General features: G+C 40.9%; 1 protein-coding gene across 1 annotated transcript in view; it reads left to right on the plus strand.

The window, feature by feature from the left end:
* Nucleotides 1–25,092, plus strand: part of AHI1 (Abelson helper integration site 1) — a 212,338-nt gene that overhangs the window by 160,791 nt on the left and 26,455 nt on the right. Inside the window, exons 23-24 of the mRNA XM_065931304.1 lie at nt 7,409–7,571; nt 10,930–11,030. Of these exons, the coding sequence (XP_065787376.1) occupies nt 7,409–7,571; nt 10,930–11,030 (264 nt within the window). The remainder of the gene's footprint in view (nt 1–7,408; nt 7,572–10,929; nt 11,031–25,092) is intronic.

Here is a 25,092-nt window from a genome sequence, read left to right on the forward strand (position 1 = left end):
TTAATACCAATCATGGTATAATACCAGTAGCTTTATTTATAAAGTCCAAAATCTCAGTCATTCCTATTTGTCAAAGAAGGAAAAAGTATTTCCAACTGGTAAATTCCAAAGAAATGCTTTATCACTATTCTTCTTTAATTATGACTAGCAAACTTTTCCTGTGTGGTATTACAGCAATCAAACAAGCTCTTCTGGTTCATGTATGATCACAACAAATATAGTCACACTGTTATCCAGCAAATCAGTATTTTGAATTCATATTAAAATTTGTGAATGCTTTTCTTTTGTAATAGGTATTTGAATACCTGGCATGGTAGAATTTTAGAAATGGAAGGCATACCACCTGGCATCTGGTCTAGAACCCTTAGTTCACACACACCCAATTTGTGTTTTGTGGTATGTTTTAGCTTTGGAGGCACAGTCAGGACTGAAAACTCACTATCTTGATTCCTAGTTTAGTATTTTTTCCATTAACCTTTACCAGAAGGTATTAGAAATTAAATATTTTCAGTTATCTGTTTAATGAAGCATTTAAGGTCCATATATACTAGCATTATATAGCAGATAGTTTAATACAGAGACAATAAACTTTGTGCAATTATTATTTCCTTTCTTTATCTTTTTTCTTAATCACACTAATCTTTCTTTCTTATTATCCAGATAAGATCAGTTAAAAATAATAGGACTTTAGTTTCTTTTTATTAGTATCTTCAGAGTTGTCTTGTTTAGTGTTCATGGAAATAATTGTAAGAGACTGTGTATATTTCTATCACATGATGCTAGAAGTAGGGTTATATGTTTTTCCATTTATCTCATGAAATAAAATACAATCCCGGTGTCACTATTAGTAAAGGAGTCATTTGAATGTTTAGTAATGTACTTCTGTACAATTGAGGATTTATCATTAAATTTGATTTTCTACTGAAGTTTTTAATCTGCTCTTTTATTCTGACAAGACCAAATAGTCCTTGTCATAATTGAGAAATGAGACTTTCTTAAAGTTTAATTTCACTTGCTAACTACTGGGAGGCAGCAGGTTTGCACCCCCAGTGGGGGGACATGAGCCATGGGCCATGCCCGCGATGGCTCATGGGCCGGGGCAGTGGCTCTCAGCTGTGTGATTGGCGACTGGGCAGCGGGCAAGACGTCCCTATATAGGAACTGTGCCAGCAGCATCTTCCTGGAGAATTGTGTGCCCGCCGTCTTCAACCAGGACACAGTCAGCGTCACCAAAGGCGACAGCTAGTACCTCCTGATTCTCTGTGACACAGCCTAACAGGAAGACTGAGAACAGACAAGACTGATCATCTGAGGCTTTTATCTCATCCGATGACTGATGTTCTCCTTATATGCTTCTCTGTGGTAAATGTAGCCTTACTTCAAAATGTGAAAGAGGAGTGGGTAACAGAACTTAAGTAATACGTGCTAAATATACTCAGATCTCCAAGGTGATCCCCAAACAAGACAAAGATATGAAAGAAAATCCTGTGTCTGGAATAAGGGTGGAAACTAGAAAAAGAAATGGCTATGTGGAATGTTGAACTTTAACACATCAGGGATTGAAGTGTTTAGTGAGCTATCATAGCCGTTTTAACTCCAAAGAAACACACAGTAAAAAAAAAAAAAGTTCAAGATGTATAAATTGTTGTTTCATTTCATAAGAAACATTTCCAGTGGCCAAGAAAACAGTCCATTTCTCTCAGAAAGTATATGAAATGCTACAGCTATCCTCAGACCTCTTGTATATAGTGAAGCAGTTTAAAACTTGAGAGTATTTAAAAACCCTTTTATCAGAATTCTATAAAATTCATTAAGAATGTTTCCCTAAAAACTGAAGAAGCAGCAAACCCATCTAAAGCCACAATCCATTCTAAATACTTTATTTCAACTAGAAAGTACTGTCTCTCAGGAGTTTCCTAGTTAAAAAGCTACAATCACATCGTGTTGTAACCAGGTGGAAAACAGTGCTATAAAGACAACAGCCTGGCTTACACATTCATACTTTTGCATAGTCCTTCTGGAATCTACACAAAGAAGCATCTTCTCCCTTTGCTCCAATTTCTTGTTCTTATATGTAAGTTGCTTTCTATTTTAGTATATACAGAGTAGTGAAATAACAAGGCCAGCCACGTAGCCAAAGGTCACTCCAGGCCTACAAGAGATGGACATCCCAGAGGAAAGAATGTATAAGATCAAAGAAGAATAAAGGTTTTATCATCACTTGAGCCAGAAGTGTAACCTAAATATTTCTAACACCTGATGTGCTTTCTTTAAGAATACCAAGAGTGTAATAAAGTCCCAATTGCATTTATCATGAAAACTAAAAATGTACACATTTTAGTTAATGTGCATTAAATACCTGTAACAAGGCTTCTGTCAAGAAAAATAAAATAGTTACTGAGGTGTTTCTTTTTGTTTCATCTTATATTAATTGATAATAATGCCAATAACCGTCAGAAGTGCCCTTAATAAGTCTTTGGCTGAGTACTGATCTGCACCTGCATGGGGCAAAACTCCATAAGGAAAGAACCGTCAGAAATGAGTAGGCTACCCAACAGAGAGAAAATAGTTGTCAGTCCTGCCAGCCAGATGGAAAAGTCTCCTAATATATGGGGTGTCAGGGAGAATTATCAGGAGAATCACACCTTGGTAGTGGAGTTTATTGAATCCTAGAGAAAAATCTTCCTGAATATGCTATAACAAAACTTGAAAGCAAACCTGAAAAGGGTCAAACCAATCTCAGGTCACTACCTGCCAGAAAAATGTCCAACAGTCTTTAAAAGAATACGAGAAAATCCAGCACTCACCATAGTAAGCTACATACACTTTAGTTTTCCAGGACTGTTGCGTCAAATTACCATGAACATAGTGCGGTTTAAAAGAAGAAAAATTTATTCTTTCACTGGTCTGAAGGGCAGGATTCTGAAATCAGGGTAGCAAAGTAAGAACCAAAGGGAAGAGGTGCCTCTTTGCAGTCGAGCACAAAGAAACTCCCTGACGATTATGGACCCACAGAAGCAGCGTTGGAGGGGAAAGTGCTCAAGTGTATGATTTAGTCAACGTAACTTGGTTGGTTGAATGACTTGGGGTCATTGTGAGTATTAATTTTTGGATTACATCACAGATAACATTGCAAGGAACATTGACTGTTACTGGTTAATGTTCCTTCAGCACAGTGGTATCCATTGAGAAGTCTTGAGAGACAACTATTTTAATGAAAAACCTCACAGAAGATGAAGCAAAGAGGAATTCACTTAAATGTCTTATGGTAGCCTAGCAGACTCTGCCTAAACCAAGATATAGTATCTGGCAAGCACTGCTAAGAAGTCTGAGAAATATGTCCAAAAAAAAAAAGCTTACCAATGACCCTTCTGCCATGAGAGATTATGCCCAAGCAACTCAGCAAGCTTTAAGTAAGGGAGGGAACTCTGTTTCAAATATGTCAATAATGGTCAGGGTGATCAAGTAGATTTTTGGGAAGATTTTATTTCCTAGACCTGTCATTACCAATATGAGCACATAAACACATATTTTTAAATTTCTGTCAAAAAAATAAAGATTGCTAAAAGATTTCATAAGTCAAGATAATTTCACAAAGATTTCATCAGTTCAATATTTGGATCATAGTATGAGGGATGAGAGCTTTCCCAGTGGTAAAGAACTGTCCTGCCAATGCAGGAGACATAAGAGATGCAGGCTTCAGTCCCTGGGCCGAAAAAATCCCCTGGAGGAGGGCATGGCAACCCATCCAGTTTTCTTGCCTGGAGAATCCCCATGGACAGACAAGCCTGGTGGGCTACAATCCATGGGGTCGCAAAGAGTCCAACATGACTGAAGAATGATATTTTGTGACACCTATGTGCAGACTACCATATGCACAAAATGGTACATTATAGAAGATACTTAAGAGAGTGGTCAGAACAGATTTGCTGTGACAAGACCTACCAAAATAAGAAAATAGAAGTAGTATTAATTCATGACAAAACTGCATGAAATTGTGTCTTCCAATGCTTGGAGAATAAAGCTCCCAGTATGGCTTTACTTTATCCTAAAACAGTGAGATGACCATGAAATCTAATTGTAGATGGGGAAGACATGACTTCTGCCGAAGGCACTGCCAAATTAAAAGAAGCAGAGTTTACTGTGTATACTGTGATGCTCAGAAGAGAGTAATAGTAGTGAAAGTAGCGAAAGTGTTAGTTGTTCAGTCGTGTCCAACTCTTTGAGACCCCATGGACTGTAGCCCTCCGTCCATGGAATTCTCTAGGCAAAAATACCGGAGTGGGTTGCCATTTCCTCCTCCAGGGGAATCTTGCCAACCCAGGGATCGAACCCGGGTCTCCCACATTGCAGGCAGATTCTTCACTGTCTGAGCCACCAGGGAAGCCTCAGAAGAGAGTAAGTGGTCTTCAAATGAGAAGATAATGAGAAAAGCACACAATGGGACTTCATTGGTGGTGCAGTGGCTAAGACTGCTCTCCCAATGCAGGGGGCCTGGGTTCAGTCCCTGGCCAGGGATCTAGATCCCACCTGCTGCAGCTGAAAGACTCTGCCTGCTGCAGCTGAGACATGTCACAGCCACATAAGTAAATAAAAATAAATATTTCTAAAAGAAACAAACCACACTGGAATACAAGCAGATTCTCACGATCCACGTGGCTTTTGCCACATGTCTCCAGCATGATGATAGAATGGCCACGTTATAATGCCGCTGCCACCCACATCTGGGCTGTTGGCTGTGAAATATACTGAGTTCTCAGGGGACAGCAGGTTTTCACCTAAATGTCAGTCATGGTGTGACAAAACAGGGCAGCTTGGGGAGTGTAGTCTCTGTCCTGAGGGTGGTAGTTGTGGAGGTTAGTGATGTGGGCATTGTTTCTACATCAGGAGATAGATTATAAGGGTGTGGACCTCAGTGCCGTTAGCTGGGTGCCAATGCAAAGTGGCAGTACCATAAGAGGTTGGTAACTCGTGATTCACTTGACATCATCAGCTTGTGAGACTGTATTCTGTTTTACTTGGCCAGAGCTGATATAACAGCTGTAACATAGGGTTCTTAAACAACAAAAATGTATTTGCTCACAGTGCTAGAGGCTGGAAGTCCAAGATCCAGTGGCCGGCCAGGCTGGTTCCTCCCGGCCTCTCTCCTTGCCATGTAGATGGCTACCTTTTTGCTGTGTCCTCATGGGGCCTTTTCTCCGTGCATGTGTGCTCATGGTATCTCTTCCTCTTTCTACAGGCATGTCAGGATGAAGCACGATAGGAACAAATCCCCAGGCGGGTTCTGGGAGGGGGTCTCAGGTGTCAGGAAAGGGGCACGGTGGGCCTGCAGGTGACCCAGGGAGTCAGTCTTCTCAGCACAGCCGACTGCCCATGTGCTGCTGTCCAAAAATGCGCCTTATCTCCGTGAGCGATTAGGGTATCACGTCCCTCATCCCTTGCTCTGCTGCTGCTGTCCCATGTTCGATACTAGCCAAAGATGGCCTATACGTGTATTTCATCTATTAAAAAAAGAAAGAAAGAAAGAAAGAAAAAAAACCATGAGTTTAAATCCTGATTCTACCACTTACTAGTTCACTTTAAGTAGGTTACTAAATTTCTCTGTATACCAAATCTCTCATTTATGAAATTGAAATAAGATTTTATGCCCTCAACAGGATTGTCACAAAGGTTGAGTAAGAAAATTCACATAAGCAGCTCGCAAAGGACCCAGCACATGGCAGGCACATTTTAATTCACTTTCCTCTTCTGTGATAGAGCAACAACAGGAGAATTCAGGGGAAGAGGTTTGGAGAAGGAAGAATGGAGGAAAAAATTAGATGTCCCACTTGTACATGAGTGAGTTGGCGTCAGTATACTGAAAGTTACGGAAGATTTGTCAACTTTAAACAACATCCTACATAACAGGTTGTAAACTAGGACCTGTGCTAAGCAGTACAATAGGAATTGTATTTTTACTATTTAATCTAATTATCATCACTGCCCTTATATTGTATAGTGACAGCAGTCAATTCCAAATGTATCCATTAAAATCGTTTAGTTAATATGTTAATAAGTATTTTAAATTAATTAAGGGCACCACAAAGAGTTTTATAAGCTGTTATGGAATTCCTTGCTTCCCATGTCCCAGACTGTAAGTCTGAACCTTCCAGCATGTATGATCCGGCACCTACTTACTCTCGAAGCCTCAGCTTCTCCCACCTTCTATCCAGATTTCTTCCCTCTAATGCCAGACTCCCACCATATTGAACTATTTGGGGTTTCTGTTCCCTGGACTCTCACACGTGGAGTGCAGTGCCTGGGACACACTTTTCCATCTTTTCAGCTAGCTATTTCCCGATTATCTTTGATTCCTCGGCAAAGCCTAAGCAAGGTACCCCTTCTAGGATAACTATTTATCACTGTACGTTCAGTCGCTAACACAGAACCAGGCACATTAGGATTTCAGTAAATACTTGTTAGGTGAGTAAATCAGTACTCAACCTAAATGCAAAGGGTCCTAATGATAATTTTCCATTACATTATAGTTGTATAGCCTATAGGTTTTCAAATTCTATTTGCATAGGGAAAAAAGTGGAAGTAGTCTATTCTTTATATTATACTATGTCCTACTTTATACACTGTATCATGTCTGAAGTGGGTTGAGGTTTGCTTCCTTCTTGTAACTTCTGTAAGGGATCTGTAGATGCCTCTGCAGCCATTCATTTTGAATTTGATTTTCAAGAGAAAAAAAAATCAAATATAGTGACTACTTTAACATAACAGAGAAAGAGGGTTCTCATAGGAATGCCTTGCCTCTTAAATTTGTGTCTCTTAAAAATAAGCTTATCAAGGTGTTTTTAAAGGTAAATTTAGATTGTTGACATACCAGAAAAAAAAAATGGTATTTGTATAGAAATACATCACAAAAAGATACATTGACAGTAAACCCAAATGATCACAATGAAATTATGTAATCTGGTCATTCCATTGCATTTTTCCTGTTTCATAGAAGTGTTGACCTTCTGGAGATTTTTTGTTTTTTTTTTTCTGATGCCTCTGCTTAGCACAGGGAATGGGACCAAAAGGTAGAACGAAACAATTCTAACAGTGAATGATGTGTGAGCTTCTTTTTTTATATTTGTTTCACAAGTAATTTACTTAAAAAAAAAATTAACATCTGGTATTTTGAAGCTAATCTTAGTGTATTGAATGCTCGTAACCATTTCTCAATCCCACAGCCTTTTATCTCACTGCTCCTGCTGTGTTCCCACCGCCCCTGATCCCATTAGCAAACCTTGAGACAGCCTCAGACTCACCAAAGTACTGCTTTGGTTTCAGCTGCTCTTCTGCAAGAGGAAGTGAGTGTTGGGGGTTTTCTCTGTGGTACAGTTGTGATAAAGCTGTGGCGGTCTTATCTCTCCCTTAGGTAGTGGCTCTTTACGACTACACAGCGAATCGATCAGATGAACTAACCATCCATCGCGGAGACATTATCCGAGTGTTTTTCAAAGATAATGAAGACTGGTGGTATGGCAGCACAGGGAAGGGACAGGAAGGTTATTTTCCAGCTAATCATGTGGCTAGTGAAAGTAAGTTTTATGCTCTCTTCCTGGTTTACTAATATGGTATAACTGATGGTCCCAGATTTTATCATCTTCTGCTCTTTAACTTGCTGTCTTGTTATTTTTGCATATGTTTACTAATGAGGTATTGCTCTTCATTCTCATGTTGCCCAAAAAAAGAGGGGGGCATTAGTACACTCAAAAGCTATGACATTCTGAGATTGGAATACCAGCTTCATGGACTTCCCATCCCAGGGGACCTGCCCATCTCGCTACCAGCCTCCTTCAGCCCCTTTTCCCCCTGCTGCACACACACTGACATCACCCTTTCTCCTGCCACTCCTAGGTTGACAGGCACCTGAGAACCTCTAGGTCCTCAACTCCCATTCTTTTTAGTTGTATCCCCAGGCTTAACTGGCACCTGCTCAAAAAAAAAAAAGGCTGCAATAGATTGTTCCAGTCTCAAGTAACTTAAGCCCTCATTTGTGAAAGGAAAAAGAAATGAGCTGGAGAAGAAATTCTAAATCCGAGTTTCTGAAAGCTATAGATTTGCTGCCAGGCCTTGAGTGAAGAAAATAGAAGTAACACAGATAGCTTGAAAACAAAGGGTAAAGACTATGAAGCAAGGGTAGCAGCGCTTCTTCAGAAAAACACGTCCCGTCGGTTGTCCACTCGCTGTGGGGCAGGAAAAGCAGAATGCTCAGGGGTCAGGAGAACCGAGCGTGAATCCCGACATCACAGCCAAGACTGCGATGCCTCCGTTTCTTCCCACCGAACGAGGAAGTCGAACTCCATCATCTCTAAGCTTTCTTCCAGAAACACTAAAATAATTTAGTTCTGTTAATTAAAACTAGAGTAATGGCAGCCGAGAGAACACTCTCCATTTTGAATGTTTACCAAGTCTTTTGTTTCTGCAAAGTAATTATTAAAATAACAGTTGGTTTGGGGCTAGTCTCTGAAACTCTGTTCAGTCCAAACTATGGCTGAACAAAAGCACTGTTGATTTCTAACCTCAGTTCTAAATTTTTGTAAGGGAAAGAAATGAAGGAAAGGAGGAAGGATTTCCTCCATGAATCCTGGGTGCCGGGGCTCGGCCCAGATAAGTTATTTCTCCTGGGGCAGCACCTTCCAGGTCTGCGCCCAGCCCTCCGCTAGCTCTCTCCCCAAGAGCCGGAACCTCACTGTAACTGCTTCCCCTCCCTTGCTCATCTGCAGCTTTCAGCAAACTCCTCCCCTCCAAAGTGCGAAGTGTCTTGAAAATTACCCACTTTTCTCTCTCATAAAAAAATTCTCAATTTCCTTCATGCCATGTCTTTAATTCTTTTTCTCTGAGCATTAAACGGCTAATGACTCTTAAACTCTTATCTGAAATATACTTCTCTGTTTAAAGGAGTATGCAGACTGGAGAAAAGTTAAGGCAGTATGGAAGAAATCTGGAGACAGGTTAATTCCCAGACCTCTCCCCTGCGCTCAGCAATTCTCACTTACCTGGTCATCTCGGACATCCAGGTGGCTCCCCTCCCCTCCCAGGGACAGGACCAGCAGCTGGAATTCTGCAGGGGTAGCTGCTGTTTTTAAACCAAGAGCTTCCTGCACAGTCTTAGTCACTCTGGAGAATATCTTTCATTTTAACTAGATATTGTAATCAGTTATTTCTTCCAGATACAAGTGGAAACATTTAAAGTATTTTTTCATTTGATGGTATAAAATGATTGTGTATATCCAGGCAGGAAGGGTACTAGATGCTAACTTTAGAACCTAGTTAGTTTGCAGAAATAACCTCTTAGGCTTGCAAATATTGGAAAACTATATAGATCTTTGATCGACAGGGAATTAAAGATTCAGTGAAACTTGGTTTTCTTCCATAAGACCAAAGTGGGACTTACAAAGCATACTACCGTGACCATCCTTGGTGGCTGCGTGCAGAAAGCAGTTCCATGTCTCAGGGAGTGGACGTCCTTCTGATGCTGTGATTCCTTATTGTACCCCAGAATAATTGATGGGTTTTTTTTTGGGGGGGGGCCATCAGTCACTGCTTATTGAGAAAGGCTTGCAAAGGCCAGAACAAACAAAAAGTTTTCAGAAAACCTGAGAATATGACTGAATTCTCAGTTCATCAGGCGTTCTTTTCCTTTCCTTTTATCCTGCTTTTTACCTGAATGTAACAAAAACTCACCTGCCCAGTTTTAACATTCGAGGAAAAATGACTGTCAGCAGCATATTCCACTCTGAAAATAGGAGAAATTCTCCTTTATCCAAAACCAATTATACAAAGCAAATGCTCTGAGGGAGCGTGTGTGTGTATGTGTGTGTACATACACCAATAACCTTTCAACCATTCAGTTGAAAGCCCTGTCCAATAAGAGAATGATATAATAGAAGACATTGGTACCTTGTTATCACAAAGGACATTTCCCTTGTATCTTAAGCCACTGGAAAGGGAAATTAGATCAGCCTCCATTAATCATATCTAACATCCTTTCCAGTAAGAGACAAACCCATAATAAAATCAACCCATACACAAAGCCCATTAATGTAGCTCATAATTTTAGAATTTTGATCAGGTTCAATTTTGGTTCAATTTTGAACTCTTTCTCTCAATTCACAGTTGCCCATCATTAAACCAAAACAGATTTCCTTTTTAGCCTTTTAAAATTCCCACATAACTGTTTAGATTCAACACCATACATATAAATGGATTATACAGATTATAACTTTAGATTATAAGAACCTTAGACTCAACACCATGAGTAGATTCTGTGTCATACACAGTTCAGTCCCATGTCTCTTTATTTCATACCACATTTGCAAATTATCCTTTCTCCACCTCTTCCTGGCAAAATCCTAACTATTTTTCAGTCTGACAAACCTGCTGCTTTTTCCATTAAGCTTTTATCAACTCCACATCAGAACTTGGCTTTGTTACTGTCTCTCTTCAGAACAGTATCACACTCTGTTGTATATTGCAGCTCACTGTGAACACTTCTGTCTCTGACTAGATTGTAAGCTCCTTGAGAGCAAAGACTGTCCTTGGTCTTCTTCAGATCTCCTCCAGCAGGACTCAGCTTGCATATAGCAGGTTCTCGGTAAATGTGGATTAAGATAAAACGAAATAAGCAGCTGCGTGACCACACACACAGTCAGTAAAAATGAGACTTCCTACATTTCTGAAACCTGCTGATCAAGACTTGCTGATCATAAGTTGTACTCTGGATAACGAAGACTGTGAGGAGCCTTAATGATAAGTGCTAGGTCAGCTTACTGTGGGACCAGGGAAGTTAACAGCAGTGTCATTAGTCGCATGTCTGCTCCTCTCCACTGTTGTTTTGCCCCCATGGAATGGCACTCCTCAACCTGATTATGTGAATTCTCTGTTCCATTCTAGCACTTTATCGAGAACTGCCTCCGGAGGTAAAGGAGAGATCCCCTCCTTTAACCCCCAAGGAGAAAGCCAAAGTGGAAAAAGCTTTTCCAGCTCCGCAGAAGGTAAATGTTTTCGAGTATATGCATTCCACGTACTTTAATTTTCACCCTCTCTGGATGAAATGCTACTTCATTTTTCATGCTTATACCCTTCATTGTTTACATTATTATTTCTCCTAATATTGCCACCAACATTATGAAATATATAAGGAAAATCTTTATTATAGCCATTTTCCAGATACGGAAACTGAGGAGGCTCAGAGAGATTAAAGTAGACCCCCAAGTCACAGCCCAAGTGATAGGATGCGAACCCAAAGTGGAACTTGTGACTTTTAGTGTCACACTATTTCCACTCGATGCATATTTCTGTAACTGTGATACTGACACTGTCAGCAGCCTCACCTGAGGGTCCACATTTATGCTAAAAAAAAAATTGGGGCCCACAGAATAAAGATGCTCTATCTTTCTAGAGCATTCCTCTTGTTAGTAATTTTAGATGTTTTCAGGTTAAAATAAATATGGATATATAATCAGCCAGAGAAATGTCATGATTTTTTTAGCCTGTGCGATCAACTCCTTAAGGATATCAGGCAGAATTCTGATGCTGGTAGTGCTTTAGTAGAAAAGTTTATAAGCACTGTACCACCGTATATATTACTTATTTAACTTATTATGTGACATTAACTCTTACCTTAGGCTGAGTAACTTTGGTTCTTTTTGACTTCATAAACTGGCAGGCATGTAGATATATATTTATATACATATATGTGTGTACATATATATAAATATACATATATATAAACAAATACCATATCATGATAGGCTTTCTGACAGTTGACCCTGTCATGTATTTTTCTGCCATTCATTCTGTATTTGTTGCGTGCTTACTTCTGTGCTAACAAGATTGAGTAGCCAAGGTACCTGCTCTTGAGGAGCCTACAGACTGGTGGGTGAGACCTCTGCAAGCAGGCGATTTCAGCAGACTATGGTGGGAGCTATAAAGAAGATGCAACCCTCTAACTATGCCCTAGGGAGTCCAGGAAGAGTTCCCGTAGGAGGTCAGGCTTGAGCTGAGGCTTATAGGATGAAAAAGGATGTGCTAGGTAGATGATCTTAGAAAAAACATTCTAGCAGAGGGAACACTTTGGGTAAGGTATGGTATGGGATGGTTGTGTGTGGGGAGCACAGGGCCTGATGGAAAGAAGGGTAAGTGAAATATAGGAGCCAGGCCTAGCATGCTCTGCTCAGATGCTTAGACTGTAGCCTTCAGACAGAGGGGATTCTCTGGAGAAGGACTGACATGTACAGATTTATAGGAGGAAGAGACCATTCCGGCGGCAGCATGATGGTTGGATTAGAGGGAGCTGGGAAATCGGTGAAGAAGCCATTGAAAAAAGTATGTAAAAACCTGAACTACTAGAGATGGAGGGGAGGTGTCATAAGGTAAAATTCGCAGGATTTTATGATTGATTAGATATGATTAATTAAGTTGGAATCTAGGGTTATGCACAGACTTATTATACAGCTACATGGATAGTGGTACCACAGAAATAATAAAGGAATAAGGAGAATTTGGGGAGATAGAGAAAGGGAATGGTGGGAGTAGGATGTGATGAGTTGTTATAGATATCTTGATTTGTTAGTGGTGTCTCTAGGGTTCCCAGATAGAAATATTCACTGGGGAGCTAGTAATTCAGGACTAGAATTTGAGAGACGGTAGAGCTTCAGAATAAAATGAGGGCATTAATGTATTCATTGAATTATATGAAGAAAGTTGAAGTTTGTAATAAAGGAGATAGCACAGAGCAGAGAGCTCTGAGAGAAGGCAGCCAAGGACAGAACCCCAGTGGAACACTAACTAGGATTAAGGGGCAGTCAGGGGACGGGCTGCCCTGGCGGCTCAGCTGGTAAAGAATCCTCCTGCAATGCAGGAGACCTGGGTTTGATCCCTGGGTTGGGAAGATCCCCTGGAGAAGGGAAAGGCTACCCACTCCAGTATTCTGGCCTGGAGAATTCCATGGACTGTAGAGTCCATGGGGTTGCAAAGAGTTGGACACGACTGAGCAACTTCCACTTTACAGGTGAAGGGAAGAAGATTAAGAAAGAATAATCAGAGGAGAAAGAAGGGGGAAAAAGAAGTGGCCTGGAAGCCAGGGGAAAAGAGAGGTTCAAGGAGGGTACAGTCAAGTGTCAGAAACAGCCAGTCAGGTGGGGTCCCAGCATGTGGTCACAAGGACCTGGCACGTGAGCACTCGGGTCAGGGACTCACACTACTGTGATGAGGGTTGATGAATAGAACAGGCCTCCGCAAGTGGACCTGTGGAAGACATTCCCGGAGCTTCACTCGCAGAAAACAAAAGGCAAGTGGTAGCTGGAGGATGACCTGGTTCCAGGAATGACTTTCTAAATACTGGGATGACATGAAATCATGTCCTAAGTTGTCAAAGCCAAGGGGAGAGGTTCACATTGAAGGTGGATAAAGAAAGCACACGTGGATCTTAGCAGAAGCAGGAACTTTCCATTGGAAAGACAGGTTGATAGATTAGTCTTGGCTTAGAGCAATGGTTCTCCACCGAGGGTGATTTTTGCTTCCCAGGACACATCTGGCAACACTTGGAGAAATTTCTGCAAATATCAGCAAGGCGAGAGGTACTACTGATGTCTAGTGGGTGGGAGTCATAGGTGTGGCTAAACCTCATAGCATTGCCAGGACAGCCCCCTCCACAAAGGAGTGTTGTCTGGCCGTCCTGAGCATAGAGGATTACCCCTCTAAAACAGGTAAACATAAAAGAGGATACAGGTAAGTCGATAGCGTGGAAGCTTGGAAATTCAGAATATCTCCATGTTCTCCAAAACAGGAAGGAGGGTCTGCTTCCAATGTGAGGGTCATAGGAGAGAGACAGGAAGGATAGTGACTGTGAGAATACCTGTGAGGACAGCAGGATTAGGGCTCACTGGGGACAAACAAAGAGATCCCTGAGTAGTTCTGAGAGCTACTGTCTGAATACCGTAAAAGCCTTGGTGGCATCTTTCCATGTTGGGTTTTCCCTCAGTAATCCTCAGCATCTAGGCCTGGCAGTGGAGAAGGCAGATTTGGTCTGATGCATAATTGGAGGTTTTGTGGGTGTGACAGAGAACCAGAGAAGAGACGTGATAGCATTGGTCAAGCAATCACAGCAGCGACCCACCACGGAGGATCAGCCAGATCAGAAAGGACATGGAATGGAGAGAAGACTGGCAGACTCAGCGAGGTTGCAGCAAGCCCCCCACACCCCAGCGGCAGCGTAGTGTGAAACAGGAAAGGAGCTGACCAACTGAAATGATGGCCCGTAAATCCAGAAGTCCTCTTGCTTGTTTAATCAGATGCCAGGCAGCTCAAAGTTATGATAAATCCACAGCATTGTGTATAAGGGCTGGAGTGAAATTGAAGGACATGTCATTAGAGTTGAGCTGGTCAAGGAATTAGAGTTATTGGTTGGGCAGGTTGTTCTCTTAGACATTACAAGAGTTGGGAGGAAGAGGGCACAGATGAACCAGGAGCTGAAGTTCTTAATTCTGGTGTAAAGCAGATGTTTCAACCTTGGTTTTACATTAAAGTCACCTGAGAAATTAAAAAAAAAAAAATGCCTATGTTCACATTCACAGATTGTTTTAATTGGGCTGGAATAGGGCCTTGGCATGGATAGATTGCAGAAGCTTTCAAGGTGATTTTAATGTACAGCCAACATTGAGAACCATTGTGTAAGAGTCAACACAGTCAACACAGTCTGAAGGGAAGAGCTGCAAAGATACATAAAGGATGTTATAGCTAGATGTCAAGGTACCCAGGGATGAGTGCTCTTGAGGTATAACATAACAACCTAAAATCAGAGCGGAGAGCTAAGAGGAGGCCACTGTTAACTCCAGCCCCCATGGTTCATGGTTGGCTTATGTGTGAATGAACAGCTTGTGCTGCAGAAAATTGAAACATAAACAATTCTTGGTAAAACTCCAGTTACAAATCCAGCCAGGATTTATGGCAATGGTTGCCTGTAATAGTAATGGGGACTACAGTGGATGCAGTTGAAGGGATTGGCATGGAATTTGGCTATGGGCAGGTGTCACATGTGTAATAGTATCCATTGTTTGGAATTCACCGTATTTGAGAGTTTAGGAAGATGCTAATATAAATTTAACCTAAAGACATACATGCAGTGAAAGCATTGATGACATCGGCATGGAGTCATAACAACTCACAAGATTTGTGGTCTGGGTCAGGAACTGGATGAGATGCTTTGAAAGACACGGCTTTTACTTGTATTGGCTTACTGGTTTTCCCACCTGTGCCTCAGGCTGAACTTTGACTCTGAATCCACCTTAGTGTGTTCCTGCCCAGCAACCTTGGGCTGCTTCTCCCTCAGCCAGAGGACTTACAAGGAGCTCCGTCGGCGTCTCACTGGCTGCCTCTTCCTGATAACCCTGTGCTCCTGTGGAAGGAGACCTCTACCCTGCCTCTAAGACTCCCCCGTTCTCACCGTCTGTGCCGCTCCTCTCCTTAGCGAGCTTGCCGCACCGGAGTCTCAGTCTAAACTGTCATTGATTTTTTAAATTTTGTGTGCCTTGTCTTCTCACAGACCGATCTGCTTGCTTGAAATAGACCTTTATATTCATATCCCAACAGACAGTTCTTCAGATACCCCACTTGACCCTTGAGGTCTGCTTCAGGCTATCTCACTTCTGGTAGATCCAAAGAACTTGTAGATGTGCACGTAAAACATTTAAAAACATAAATAGGTAGAGGAAGAATGTGTTAGAGGCAAGGAATCCATTTAGGGAAAGAAGGAGAAAAATTTTCCTGGAGAAGGTGGAGCTCAAATAAGGCTTTAAGGCTTAAGATACAAGGATTTCTTTTGTTGAATAACATAATTTGATCTACTTTACCTGAATCCACATTTTAGACTACCAACCAACCGGTGAAGTTGCTCAGTTTTGTTCGACTCTTTGCGACCCCATGAACTGTAGCCTACCAGGCTCCTCCATCCATGGAATTTTCCACGCAAGAGCACTGGAGTGGGTTGCCACTTCCTTCTCCAGGGTATCATCCTGACCCAGGGACTGAGCCCAGGTCTCCCGCATTGCAGGCAGTCGCTTTATGGTCTGAGCCACTAGAATCTTACATATACATATTTGTCTTCACATGTGGAATGTACCACATGTATAGTTAGACACTGTTTTACATCCCTTTTGGAGAAAGTATAAAGAATGATCTAAGCAAAAAAAATAAAAATAAAAAAATAAAAAAAAGAATGATCTAAGCTTATGTGAGAAGTCCCTGGGAAACGTTAATACTGTCCCAGGTAACCAAAATGCCTTGGGTATACTCTTGAGTCATGACACTAACAGCCAGCCCTTGAGAAATGTGTAACTGGGCTTCCTTAGCACCTGGCATAGTTGTATTTCTTCAGTTTAGTTTCTTTATCAGAGTATGTATGGTTTGATTTTATCAAGATCCTGCCTTATAAACCTACCACAAATTCTATCAGATGTTTAATTTCATGTGCAAGTTTTATTTTTATTATCATATATGAGATAAGTTTTTTTTTTTCTTAAAAAGAAAAAAAGGACATGAAAAGTGATCTCTGATAAGCAACTAGAATTGGGGGCGAGAGTTGCAGAGTGGGTCCTGAGCTCACAGAACTGTAGAATTAGTGACATGGAAGGAACCTTAGAGATGAACCCTGGTGATTCTGGTCAGCTCCTTTTCCTGGATGAGGAAATCAGACCCAGCAAGGCTATCAGGAGCTCGTTCAGAGCGGCCCTGCGGGTCGGAGCCCAGCCTCCTTGCTCTCAGGCCAGTGCCTTCCGCCCTCCACATCCAGGCAGCAGCACAGGCAGCTGCTACCTGCACCGCCAGCCACGTTAATGTTAGGTGTTTACTCACTGGCTCTGCTGGGTCTCCATTGCTTCACGGGCTTTTCTGTACTTGTGAAGAGCAGGGGCTCCTCCCTAGTTGCACTGCACAGGCTTCTTATGGTGGTGGCTTTGCTTGTCGAGGAGTCAGGGCTCTAGGGCGTGTAGGCTTCAGTAGTTTGGCCCACCAGCTCCATGGTTGCAGCTCCCAGGCTCTGGAGCGCAGGCTCAATGATAGTGGCACGGGGGATTCGTTGCTTTGCAACATGTGGGATCTTCCCGGATCAAGGATCTAACTGATGTCTCCTTCATGGGCAAGTGGATTTTTTACCACTGAGCCACCAGGGAAGCCCTCACGCTGCATTTTTACATCCCTTTTTATGTTTCTTTCACTGTACCCTTTGGTGTTCTGTGGTTGATGGAGTCGCAAAGAGTCGGACACGACTGAGCGACTGAACTGAACTGAACCCTTTCTTCATATGGAAGTCTTTAGAATCATATTGTCTGTACTTCCTAAGAAAAAAAAGGAAAGAAACCCCTTCAGTAGTTTTTTTTTTTATTATTTCTATTCAAACTATAGAATAAGAAGTAAAATTATACCATTTGGCAGCTGCTAAATCTTCTAAGTCCTTCCAAGTGGAACACACCTGTTGTGTCGCTCAGTGTACCAGATACCTTCCAACATTTCGTCTGGTTCATTGAAGTGTTGGCAGGTGATGGCAGCATTTGGCTTTTCCTCTGCAAGAGGAGAGGATGCGTCTTGTTCATTACACTCCGCAAATGGCCAGATTAACATGTACCACAGGGGTATAGGAGAATGTGTTCTCAAGCTCATTCCAGAAAACTTTCATTGCAGTGTGCTGTAAATTCACATTTTATAGAAGGAAGACTATCGGTGCTCTCAGGGAGGAAAGCAACTCAGGAGGTTTGAGAAAACAGAAGTGTTGACAACTTTCATTTGTGTTTGTACTGTGAGTTGTTTTTAGGCATTTCACTTTTGCTAGCCTAAGTGCTAACCTACATCATTCATGTATTAGTGGAGGAAAGTTGGTTTCAAACTTCCTTTTGTAAAATTTTTATTTATACTATAAAAGTAATATATGCTCATAGCTTTAAAAATCCAAACAATAGAGAATAGTGTAAATGAAAGATAAAATTCCTTTATCCTGCTAACATTCATGTTTACTCTGCTTCTTGCATACCCTGTTAAAGATGTTATCTGAATATATGAATACATGTCTATTCATGTCTATTCTTGGTTTTGATGAAACTAGGATCATACCTAATATTTTTATTTCACCAATGTATCTTGGACATCTTTTTTTAATTAACCTTTTTGAAGGATAGTTGACATACAATGTTAGTTTCAGATGTGTGACATGGTGACTCAACATTTAAATATATTATGAAGTGATCACCACAGTAAATCTAGTAACCATCTGTCACTATACAAAATTATTATAATCTTGTTGACTATATTCCTCATGCTGTAATGTATTTATTTCGTAACTGGAATTTTGTGCCTCTTAGCCTTTCGCCTGTTTCGCCCATCGCCCCACTCCCCTTCCTTCGACAGTTTGTTCTCTATGTATCTGAGTCTGTTTTTGTTTTACTTGTTCATTTGTTTTTATCTTTTAGATTCCACATGTAAGGGAAATCATAGGATATTTTCCTTTCTCCGTCTTACTTACTTCTCTTAGCATAATACCCTCTGGATCCATCCATGTTTTCACAAATGGCAAGACTTGATTCTTTTTATGCCCATTATATAAAGCACATCATCTTTGTCCATTCATCTATCAATGGACACTTAGCTTGCTTCGTATCTTGGCTATTGTAAATAATGCTGCAGTGAATGTAAGGATACATACATTTTTTTGAAATAGCACTTGTATTTTCTTCAGGTAAATACCCAAAAGTGGAATTGTTGAATTATATGGTAGTTCTCTTCTTAATTTTTTGAGGAACCTCCCCTGCTGTTTTGCCACCGTGGCTGTAAAAATTTACATTCCCATCAGCGGTGCACAGAGCTTTCCTTTTCTCTGCGTCCTTGCCAACACCTGCTATTTTTTGTCTTTTTGAGGAGGCAATTCTGACGGGTGTGAGGTGATATCTCATTGTGATTTTGATTTGCATTATCCTGATGACAACTGATTTTGAGCATCTTTTCATGTAACTGTTAGCCGTCTGGATGTCTTCTTTGGAAATATATCTGATCAGATCCTCTGCCTCTGCCCATTTTTCAATTGGATTGTTTGTTTGTTTTTTAGATATTAAGATGCATGTGTTCTTTTGAATATTAACCCCCTATTGGATATATCACCAAACTATTTACTCCCATTCAGGAGGCTGCCTTTTCATTTTGTAAGTGGTTTACCACACTGTGCAAAAGCTTTTTCGTGAGATGTAATACCATTTGTTAGGGCTTTCCAGGTGGCTCAGTGGTAAGGAATCCACGTGCAATGCAGAAGACATGGCTTTGATCCCTAAGTTGGGGAAGATCCCCTGGAGGAGAAAATAGCAACCCACTCAAGTATTCTTGCCTGGAAAATCCCATGGACAGCAGAGCTTGGTAGGCTACAGTTCATAGGGTCACAAAGATACAGCCATAGGGTCACAGAGAGTCAGACGCAACTGAGCAAGTAGTACCATTGTTAGTTTTTGCTTCTGTTGTCCTTGCCTGAGGAAACAGACCCAAAAGTATCACTAAGACCCACATCAGAGTGTTTACTGCCAGTATTCTCTTTAAGGAGTTTTATGGTTTCAGGGCTTACATTTATAAGTCTTTAGTTCATTTTGAGTTTATTTTTTTAATAAAAATATCTAGGTATCTGTTCTTATTACCACAGGTAATTCTGTTCTTTTTATACTTTCAAGATACTGAAATATCCAGTTATCTTTTTTTTAATACCTAAAATGCCCAGGTTTTTCTTTAAATTTCTGAAAGTGCTTAGTTTTCTTCTTTTTTTTAATTTCTAAAAAATGAAACCTATGATAAAAGAGTACCTTCTAATTTCAGTAAATTTTCAATGTTAACACAACCAATTATGTTTTTATGTAAGTGCCAGGCATATAGTAACAGTTATGCACAGGAATATTAGATTGTTTCTGGAATGTGGAGAAATTACTGTGATGTTTATGTCTTTCTCTAAAAACTCATTAAATGAATAAGTTATTATTTTATTCTAAGATAATTGTTAAAATATCCATCATAGCTCATCTCTTCATGAGAGAAAGGTATTTTAATTACTTTCAAAGTTTTACTTTAGCATATAGAGTCAGAGAGAGCAGGCTTGGTTAATTCAGAAGAGCTGACTTCCAAACTGAACTGCATACTCCACTTCTATTCAGGAACAGCTGTTTTCTTGTCTAGTCCAAAATAAGAACAGAGAACCCCAAAGCATCAGATAACTCCTTGGTAGTTCCTCTTCCAGCCAAACACATGCACACAAAATTTTACATTGATAAATCTGTCAACCTATCAGGAAAATAGTAGGCAGTGAATAAGTTGCCTTCAGTTTGCATGTTTGTGCCTTATTCTACAAAATATCTAACTTTTATTTACCCTTTTCATCCCCAGAGTAGACTGTTTATTAAAGCCTGGGTTAATTATGCTCTGTATCACTATTTTTAAAAATCACTTCATATAGAAAAAATTTTCCATTTATTTCTCCTTGTAACAGAAGTATATCCATATTATTCTTAAACATAGGAATTATATGATTTTATTACTGTGTTGATGTCCAACAGCAAGTTTATAGTAGACAGTGGTAGATTTTTCCAGCTACCTAAAAGTTAGTTAATATACACTAAATCATTGAATACAATCGTGATTATTATTACCTTCTTACTAATACTAAAGAATAAAATCAATTTACATCTTTTTCACTTTAGTAATTCATTTATCAAAGAAAATACAGTTTTTTAAACCTCTTATTATATCAGACAGATAAAAATTACTATATGCTTGATTCACTTTAAAATTCAGGGAATATTTGAACTTTTCTTTATCTGAAGAGAACTAAGTCAAAATTTTTACTTATAAGTAAATTAAAAAAAAATAATAAGCATTCAAGTGCTTGTTAGTGTCGCATAAAGAATCTCAGTGCAGACATTGATATTTTTGTCTCCATAATTTGGTTCAATAACTTATAAAATATTTAAAGGAAAAAGATGTCAATTTTTTTTTTTTAAGTGTTATTTACATTTGAAGAATATATTTAGTCTAGGGAGAGACGATGCCCTGCAAAGAAAGCGAGTGGATGACTTCGGGTGGTTCAGTGGATGAGAATCTCCCTGCCAGTGCTGGGGACACGTGTTCGATCCCTGGTCTGGGAAGAGCCCACATGCCCCGAGGCAGCCCAGCCGGTGGGCAGCGGGTGCTGGAGCCAGTGCGCCTAGCGCCTGCGCGCACAGTGAGAAGCCCGTGCGCCACGATGAAGAGCAGCCCCTACTTACTTAAATCGGAGAAAGCGAGCACGCAGCCGCGAAGACCCGGAGCAGCCAAAAATAAATACATAAATGATTTTTAAAAAGCATTAAAAAAAAGGAAAGTGAGTGGGATCCCCCGTGATGTTAGAGCAGCAGAGACAGCGTGAGCCTCTGCACAAGCACAGATTGCACTCCCAGTAATAAAGCCCCTAAACGTTCTCCACAGAGGAACTCTAACACCCTCCGGAATCTCTCCTACCCTGCAAGAACCCGTGAAGTCCCAGCTCTGTTGGAGGTCTGTAACACGTTTGCTACTCGTTCCGCCCGGCCGCCGCCTCAGGCGCCGTCCGTGACCACGGCCACTCAGCCTGAGTCTCTTCCCCTGCAGCTCTGGTGCCTGCTGTCTGGGGCAGTTCCCCTCCGCGTTTCCAGGACCCTCTTACCCTCCACAGAGTGAGGCCCCACAAACTCCTCCTCTCAGTTTCTCTCTCCTTGACCATTGCCAGTGGTTTCAGTCTCAACCCCCCAAAGTAGGTTTGGGGAATATTTCATTTTCTTGAGGGCTTCCCTGGTAGCTCAGCTGATAAAGAATCCACCTGCAATGTAGGTGGTTCGATTCTTGGGTTGGGAAGATCTGCTGTTTCGATTCTTGGGTCGGGAAGATCCGCTGGAAAAGGGATAGGCTACCCACTCCAGTATTCTTGGGCTTCCCTGTTGGCTCAGCTGGTAAAGAATCCGCCTGCAGTGTGGGAGACCTGGGTTCGATCCCTGGCTAGGGATGAGTCCCTGGAGAAGGCGGGGATGGCTGTTCACCCCAGTATTCTGGCCTGGAGGATTCCATGGACAGAGGAGCCTGGCGGGCTACAGACCAAGGATCACAACGAGTCGGACATGACTGCGTGACTTTCACTCTCACTTTTCACTTTCATTTTTTTTGATTGTCTCCCTAACTCCTATCGCTTAAAATGTATACAGAATAATGTAAGGGCAAAGTTGTTTTGCAACCCACTGATTATTCATCTGGTTTGAGTCTCTGAGCTCATCCTCTATCGTATCTCATTTTCTTATACAAATCTTCCATGAAAACTTAGTTTAGAGAATAATATAAATTCTCGATAAAGTCTTCACAATTGTTTCAATAAACCATTGATAAGTATTTGAAGGACTCTTTCATGAATCTGAGAAGGCAAGTTTAGATTCTAATCTTTGAACAATGAGACACATCATCAAAGTATAAAGTACATGATGCTGTCCTGGGTGAAACCAATGTTCTTCTTGGCCCACACTTTCTCTGACAGTGACTTTAAGGTCTGTTTGATAGCATAATACAGTATTTGCTCTCCATGGTGACATTTTCAAAAGTTAACCATAACATCCCTTTTATAATCTATTACAGATCTAAATTTTGAAAGATGTCATTGGGAGAACGTCCCACCAGTCATTCCAAGTTGTAAATGACCTTTTAGATAGTGGCAGAGTTGGTTGCTATCACTCCCGTGTCTTCTGACTTGACAGTCAGCATGACCTTTGTTCCAGAAGTCCTCTGATACCCTAACTCTGTTGTCCTCTTGTTCTGTCAGGCACGCCAGTGCTTCTCAGCCTTGGCACCGTTGGCATTTGGAGCCAGGTAATTCTTTGTTCAGAGGCAATGTGTTGTGCATTGTAGGATGTTGAGCAGCCTTCCTGGCCTCTACCCTTTAGATACCAGAAGTACTAACCCCCTCCAGTTGTGACAATCAAAAATGTCTTTCAGACATTTTCCCTGGGGACCGAAATTACCCCACCCACACCCCACAACTGAAAGCTGCAAGCTGCTCTATTTTAATAGAAATATATACATTTTGTATACATATGGTTATATATGTTTTTCCTCAAATTACGATTCTGATTTTAAGATCTTGATAAGGAAACTTTGCTTTTATTTTCCCATTGCCTGCAAGTATGTAAGTAGTGTTGTTGGAGTTACATACTACACAACTTAAAAACAACAACTTCAAGTAAAGATGTATCCAGGTATGTGAGGCTCAACGTGATAAATGTATATAAAGTGTGTCAATTAAATTTAGATGTCACTTGACTATCATTTATTTCCTTTGCTTAAGAAACTTGGCTGAATGCTAATCTTTACATAAGCTGTGGAAAATTAACTATTTGCTGATGTTCTTATTGTTGCCCTCTCCTCTGGCTCATGTGGTAAAGATTTTGCCTGCAGTGCAGGAGACCCAGGTTCGATCCCTGGGTCGGGAAGATCCCCTGGAGAAGGAAAGGGCTATCCCACTTAAGTGTTTTTGCTGGGAGAATTCCATGGACATTGGCGCCTGGAGGGCTGTAGTCTATGGAGTCACAAAGAGTCAGACTTGACTAAACACACACAAAGACATTGTTCTTAATTGTTACTACTTAGCAATCCCAATAACTTGATCCTGGTTGTCCCTGATTTTAACATGGTTCTCCAAGTTGACATAGAAAGGGAAGAGTCTTTTTCTATTTGAATGTCTTTTTTTTATTCTCACAAATCGTGTGTACAATGAAAGCCCTCTGAACATATTGGAACAGATTTGTTTTTTATCACTCTCTTGCCAAACGTTTTTGCACTTGATGAGTCTTTTCTTTTACTTCTGTTTCTGCTTCCCTGTTACTTTGGGTGTGTTTAAACAGCACCCTCCTACCCACTGCTATATCTCCCACGAAGGAGAGAGAGTGTTTGATCAACCTGCAAAGGTTGGCATCTCCCTTATAAGAAAATGCTCTCTCCCGCCAACTTGCAGAATCACTGACTGAAAAGCAGTTTCGGTCCCAACATCACAGTGGAAAACAGGCCTGGGCTGAGACCATGAAGGTCTTGCCCTGTCCTTAACCTCACTGGCAGGCACAGGTCTAAACTGCACTTCAAATTGAATTTTTCCATGTGAATCATCTTCTTATATGGGTCACATTTTTTATCACAACTTTTGTAATTACCTCAAATACCATGTATATTTACTTAGTCTGCTACAGCCAATAAATGCGTACGTTATAAATGTCAAAAAAAAAAAAAAAAGTGTGGTTTTTGCTTGGGTATACATGGTTAAAGAAGACAACAAAAGAACAAATTTAAAAGCAGCATGACCAAGCAGTTGTGTTTAAACTGACATGAACAGATACACATACGTACACATGCTGAGATAATGAGGAAGGGGAATGAGGAATAAGACTGAGGTGCAGAGGGCCAGTTGGAACCTCCATTTGTGCAGAGAAATCTCATTTTCTCCCATAATCTTGTAGCATATTGTTTGTCTCTTACCACATTTATCACCTGCTTCCTTAGTGCCAAGTCATCTATACGTATATTTGCCCTCAATAAATTATGAGCCTGACAGTTACTGTGTCTGTTTAATGTTGCTTGTTGGGAGGGAACTTAAACTCCTTGATGGATAGTGCTGGTAAGAATTGAGATTCCAGCCAGAGGAAGGGAAGAAGGCAAGAAAGAGAGGAGATCATCGAGATCACAGCAATCCGTGCTTACCGGCTCCTAAGCCAGGTCAGCTTCATACACACCAGTCAGAAATTAGCCCTGAGCTCTCCAACCCCTGCAAATTACTGATGTGATATATGCTAGAGTAATAGTTCTTAAACTGCTAGGCTTCAGAATCTCCCTGGGCACTTGTTTTAAATTACCAGTGCCCAGACTCTACCCTAAATGTGCTAATCTTTGCAAGATAATCCTTTACATTTCTGAAGGCTCCTTTGTAGTCACAGAGTTACAAAATTTGCCAGAGAATGTTCTTCCAGCCTCATCTGTGGAATAACGTATCTACTTCAGGCT

The sequence above is a fragment of the Muntiacus reevesi genome, chromosome 3 (genome assembly GCF_963930625.1).
Source record: "Muntiacus reevesi chromosome 3, mMunRee1.1, whole genome shotgun sequence".
Lineage (NCBI taxonomy): Eukaryota > Metazoa > Chordata > Mammalia > Artiodactyla > Cervidae > Muntiacus > Muntiacus reevesi.